The sequence below is a fragment of the Cyprinodon variegatus genome, unplaced genomic scaffold (assembly GCF_000732505.1).
Source record: "Cyprinodon variegatus isolate N-32 unplaced genomic scaffold, C_variegatus-1.0 Scaffold448, whole genome shotgun sequence".
NCBI lineage: Eukaryota > Metazoa > Chordata > Actinopteri > Cyprinodontiformes > Cyprinodontidae > Cyprinodon > Cyprinodon variegatus.
Window position 1 is genome coordinate 149,421 of NW_015150901.1, and position 6,000 is coordinate 155,420.

General features: G+C 39.3%; 1 protein-coding gene across 1 annotated transcript in view; it reads right to left on the reverse strand.

Moving 5' to 3' along the window:
* LOC107093830 (neural-cadherin-like) overlaps positions 1 to 6,000 on the reverse strand; it is a 501,663-nt gene that overhangs the window by 139,829 nt on the left and 355,834 nt on the right. Inside the window, exon 28 of the mRNA XM_015389130.1 lies at positions 3,351 to 3,478. Within this exon, the coding sequence (XP_015244616.1) occupies positions 3,351 to 3,478 (128 nt within the window). The remainder of the gene's footprint in view (positions 1 to 3,350; positions 3,479 to 6,000) is intronic.

A 6,000-nucleotide genomic window follows, 5' to 3' on the forward strand; every position in this document is an offset into this window, starting at 1 on the left:
AAGCAGTTAGAGTCAAAACAAATTCTAGACACTTTGGTTAACAGTAACTTGTTAAGAATAAACCTTGAGAAAGAATCTAGTTTGTTATGGGAAGAAGCTACGTCTGGTCTACAAACACCATCACACAGAGAAAAACAAAAACAGAAAAGCTGATATCATAGAAAACGAAGCTGACCAAAGTGCAAATGCTGTGAAAATACATCAATCTGCTGCAAAACCTGAAAACCCTAAAAAGAAAAGGTGATGACGACGACGTATTTGGACAAAGACATGGCTGAGAAAACGTGGCTACTACGGTCTGTCAGTTTTACAGAAAGAACTCCATTTCACTCATTGCACCCCCGCCATGATGCTGTGTTTTCATCTGAGAGGAAGAAGAAGAAAAGCATCCTTGTTTTTGCATGCGCACGGAGCAGCAGAGTGATGGCCACCTTATAATGGCTGACTGATTTTTTTTTTTTTAAAACAATGGCGAAGCAGTTTATAAATAAACACACTGAAAATGTTAAAACCTGCCGGTGGAAAATATTTGATTGTATATTCTGGTACTTTCAGCAGCGATTTCCAGCACTGTTGTTTGGCAATATGTTGGATTCTGCGATATGTTCGTCTGGCGCTCCGAAAAACATTTGTAAATTTTAGTAGGACTATAATCCTGATGGGTACTGAGGTCAGACACACCTAGATTCATTTGTTTTGTTAGGAAACAAAGAAGCTACTGAAGATGAGAGAGTAAAGGAGCTGGGCATATAGCCCAACGAGGATCCCTGGCTTTTGTTCTGGTCCCATACGACTTGATGGCTGTCTCCCCCTAGTGGTCTGGAGTTCTTCTCTTATGAGGAGCTAGTTTTAAATTTTTCTTAACTTGCGGATGTTTTTGCCTTTTGCAACATTTTCCATATGCTTCTCTTTTTGTGTTTGTGCATTGATCTAATTTTAGTGTAGCATAACTATGTATCTGCAGTGTGTTTGAATCAGGCACTAAATGTAAAACACTTCACACATCCATACGGTGATAAATAAAGACCAATAAATGAAGCTTGAGGACAAGAACTATTTCCTACCACTAGAAAAGTTTCCTTTCTGTCAGGAAGGACTGATTTAACCCTCCAATAGTTTAATCAGCTGGGATAAGCTTGGTATTTTTTCTGTGTGTTTGAATGTTACAAAACTGCTGCGATTTAATTAAATTTAAAACAAATTGATTAAAAATCAAATAATAGGCCACCAATGTGAAAGAGGCCAAGTTCAAAGCAGCTAAGAAGAAATTTTGAAGGGATTTCGCTGCTTAAATTACATCCATGGCCTTGAAGCTGTTGAAGAATGCTGAGCAGGAAGGGACAGAAAGAATATTAGATCAGACTAGATTCCCGAGGCCACAAATATCCTTTAATTGAAAAGAAAGTGGTTAAGAGTTAGGGACATTAAGATGCAAGGCAAAGGGGGATAATAAGTTCCCCACAAGGTCTTTGCATCAAGAAAATACAACCTGAATTTCCTAGAACTAATCAAGTGGAATTGATTAACTGTTCATCTGCAAGTGAGGTCAACTCCACACAAGGATCTTTCTGAACCGAACCATCTATATCATTGAATTTCTTTGTTGCCGAGTCAGTAAGTCTTTACTCTCCTCAACATTAAAAGCTTTAGAAAGGTAAATTTAAAAGTTCAAAAATCACTGGTGTGTGAAACTGAGAATGACCCCGATGATTCCAGGAAAACAACTGCTGCCAGCCAATACTGGCTAAAAAGCTTTTTTAACTAGTTTGGCCTCCACTATTCTGTACAGAGAAACATTCAGTTCAGTTGGAAATCAGTGGGGCAACTATTTCGCCCCAAAATCTGTAACACTTTCAAGTAAAAATGGTAAAAGATATGAGCCTCTCCATTTAATATATAGATGAATAAAGAATCATCAGGCTCCTCTCCTGTGGAACCAACTACCAGTTTTAGTCCATGAGGCAGACACCCTGTCTACTTTAAGGGGAGGCTCTAAACTTTCCTTTTTGATAAAGCTTATAGTCAGAGTGGCTCAGGTTATCCTGAGCTATCTCTATAGTTATGCTGCTATAGGCTTGGACTGCTGGAGGACATAGGACATTCATCATCCTTCTTCATTCTACAGTGTTTGTTAGTTTAAGCCTACCAAAACTGAGCCTGGTTTTGGTTCTGCTGGAGGTTTCTTCCTGTTCAAAGAGAGTTTTCCTGTCCACTGTCTGTGCAAGCATGCTTGATGTGAGGGATTTCTGAAGAATCAAAATCTACCTTCTTTATCTTCTTATCCAGCAGGAGAAAAACCTATGAACTGAATGACTGAATGTGAATTGGTGCTAGAGAAATACACTGAATTAAAATTAAATTGGAAAAAAATACTAAACACTAAAACAGTAGAGAAGAGGTGAAAACTAGGACTTATGAATAAGCAACATAACTGATGTTTGCAAAGTTCGATCTGAACAAAGAAAAGTAAGAAAAATCCTAGAAGAAATTGAAGAACAGATCAATTTCTGTGAAAATCCTTCAAAAAACAAAATTTCAGGGCAAACATATTATACAGAGCATCAAGCATTGTGGAGGATGGCTTATGATCAGGGCTTGTCTTAAAGCCACAGGAACTGTCAAAGTAAGATAAATGAATTATTGTGTTAAATGTAGGATAAGTTGTCTGACAGCAAGAGCTGGATCCATAGAGGGTCATTAAATGCATGGAACAGAAGAGGGGATTGTTGGGTTATATCCAAGTTCAATATTAGACTCTAACTTACCTGACATTAATGGAATAAACTGTAAATCCAGATAAAACTCTGCATGGCATGGAGATTAAATCCAGTTACTGCTGCTAAAAGTAGCTCTGCAGAACTACCAACCCATGCACTGCACTTCATTTTGCCTCTCATTTAGAAATCATCTAATGGGGTAAATATTTCTATTTAGAAGATTTAGAAGTGGATTTAGAAGTGATGAGGGGCAGATTTAGGAAATTTTGGGCCCTAGGCAAAGACAGGCAGGGGGCCTGAACTGAGAAGACAACACATAAAACACACCTATTATACAGATGCAGAATTTTTAATAGAATAGACATCCATTATGTGTTCTATGTTTTGTTCCTCTCTTCTTGTCCCTTTTCTTGTTGTTTTCCAAAACATATTTAATGTGCCCAAATAAGGAATAGCTGTATTAACCATACATGGAAACAGAGTTCCCCCAGGAACCTGGGGCCCCATAGGCAACTGCCTAGTATTGCCTAATGGTAAATCCCCCCCTGGGGGTGACTGACTTCATCTTCTTACTCTCATCTCCTCTGTTTGGAAAATGGAAAACAGATATGCTCCCTAAGATCTTTAAGGTACCTGTCAATGTTGGGTGTGACGCCCATCACCTCACAGGAGGAGTGGTCCTCCGTGGTCAGCCAGCTGCCCCGACCCTCCTTCTCCATCACTGCTGCCCCTGAGCATCGGTCCAGAGTGAAACGCACTTCCTGTCGAGAAAATAAAACAAGGAAACCTTCTTGAGAAATAACATTATAAAAAGCAACATTTTAGGTCTCTTCTTTCCAGTTAGTATTTCTACTAGTAGCAAACCGTTTCTCCTCTGCCTTCTTTACAGGAGCATAGCCCAATTTCTAGAGGTTTTGCAGATGTTTGACCCTTCTTGCAACAAGTTGAAATGACACCAATGTTGTATATGCGTGTGGTAGAAGGTGGAAAACGCCACCCGCTGGAGCAAAATCTTTCTGTCATCAGAACCTTATAATACCGAGCCGAACATGTCCGTACTAAAACCAGAGGGAGGCACAAAGAACAGAAACACATAAAAAATGTTCTCCAAATCTGTGGATACCCAAACTGGGCGTTTGTCAAACCAGCAAGGAAATCCAAAAGACACACAGCAGAACACAACGGTGAGAAGATGGAACGCAAAACCATCGCCCTCCCATATGTTACTGGAGTCTCTGAAAAACTCAAGAGGATTTTCTCCAAACACAGAACATTTCAAATCAAACAAGACCCTTAGACAGAGGCTAGTGCATCCTAAAGACAAAACCCCCAGACCTTAGATGAGCAGAGTGGTGTCTGTAGCTCAATGCAGTGAGGAATGCTCTGATCTTTATATTGGAAAAACCAAACAACCTCTTCAGAGACAACAAGAAGATCCACCTCCTCTGGACAAGACTCTGTGGTACATCTACACAGTTAGGACAAGGGACACTCATTTGAGGACTAGAATGTTCACATGTTGGACAAAGCAGACAGCTGGTTTGATAGGGGCGTGAAGGAAGGAATCTATATCAAGAAACAAAAACCAACCTTAAACAGAGGGGGTGGACTTAGCTTCCAGCTCTCAAAAACCTATAATGCAGCGATAGATTTAATTCCTTCCTCTGTCATTTCAACCCCCCCGCCCCAATGCAGGGGACCAAACATCTGCCGTGGGCAGCCAAGCCAACAATTACCCCTAATGACCCCCCTTTCAGAGGCATAGCCCAGTATCGGGCATTGAAGGCCAACAAAGAACCCAAAACGATTCCCCATTCCTAAGGAGTGGACCCATTCTTCTAGTTCAATTTGCATGTTTTCTAAGCCAAAACAAGGCTTTGTTTGGCTACTATATAAAGCTTTAAACTCAATGCTAATTCTGACATTTTGAATTGAAAAAGCTTCCTGGATGGGAAGATAAATGTCTACAAAGTTCAAGCCCACCAAGTCAAATGAAATGACTTTTTATCAGTGGTATATTTTTTCCATTAGCAGGTCCTGAAAACTTGTCTAAACTTAAATAAAATTCTGTCCATAAATGCCATTTAAATGTTTAAATGTTTATTATTCATAGACTTTTTCTTCAGGAATTTTTCAAACCAAATCTCATTATGGCCTCTTAATGACAATAAAGGTTACTGAGACCCACATCATCTAGTGTGGGTTATTAATACTGTACATCTTTTTGAAAATATATTTACATGATTTCAACATCTTTCCATGTTATACCAACGATTTTCCAAACCTCAGGGCTCCATTCTTCAACATTATTTATTAACTTTAAACCATTTTTTTGTATTCAGGTCATTTTATCAAGGCGCCCCAAATTAAATTGCCATCCAAACACCTCATTTAAAGTTGCGTAGTTAAAACATAATCAATAACTATTAAAGCCAGAAAGGCTTTATATTGGAGTCGTGCTTTTACATACATCAGCGATTTGTTTATGTGATGAGGTGCTGCACACAGACAAGCAAACGCACAGTTTATAGGAATAAAATGGCAATAAACAAGATGATGCCCCCCCCCCATTAGGAGAACTGCTGTATTCCTGAAGATTGAAGACCTAAGAGAAGGTTTAACTTCACCAATCATCATCAATTTATCTTCATTTCCCTGCAAACAGATGCATTAAAAGCAACACCTTCATTTATAAACTTTGTTTCAAACAAGCAGTGGTGCTAGTGAAGCTTTACAGTTCTAATCGGCTAATTTCTCATCAGCAGCGGCAGGAAAGGAGGAATTAAACGAGTTTTCAGAAAGATTTATTACCACCACCTGGCAATTTCAGAATACCGTCTGAGTAAAAAAGAAAAAAGAAAAACAAAAAACAAAAAAACAGACAGCTGGATGAAGACGATGATCATCATTACCATCATCATTGTCATCATCATCATCATCACCATCATCATCATTGTCATCATCATCCTCATCATCATCCCCATCCCCATCATTGGCATCGCCATCATCACCACCATCAGCATGGCCATCATCATCATCATCATTATCATCATCATCATCATCATCGCCATCATCATCATTGTCATCATCATCATCATCACCTCCATCATCATCATCATCATCCCCATCACCATCATCGCCATCATCACCACCATGATCACCTCCATCATCATCATCATCATCATCATCATCATCATCATCATCATCATCATCCCCATCACCATCATCATCATCATCACCACCACCATCAACATCGCCATCATCAATATCATCATCATCACCT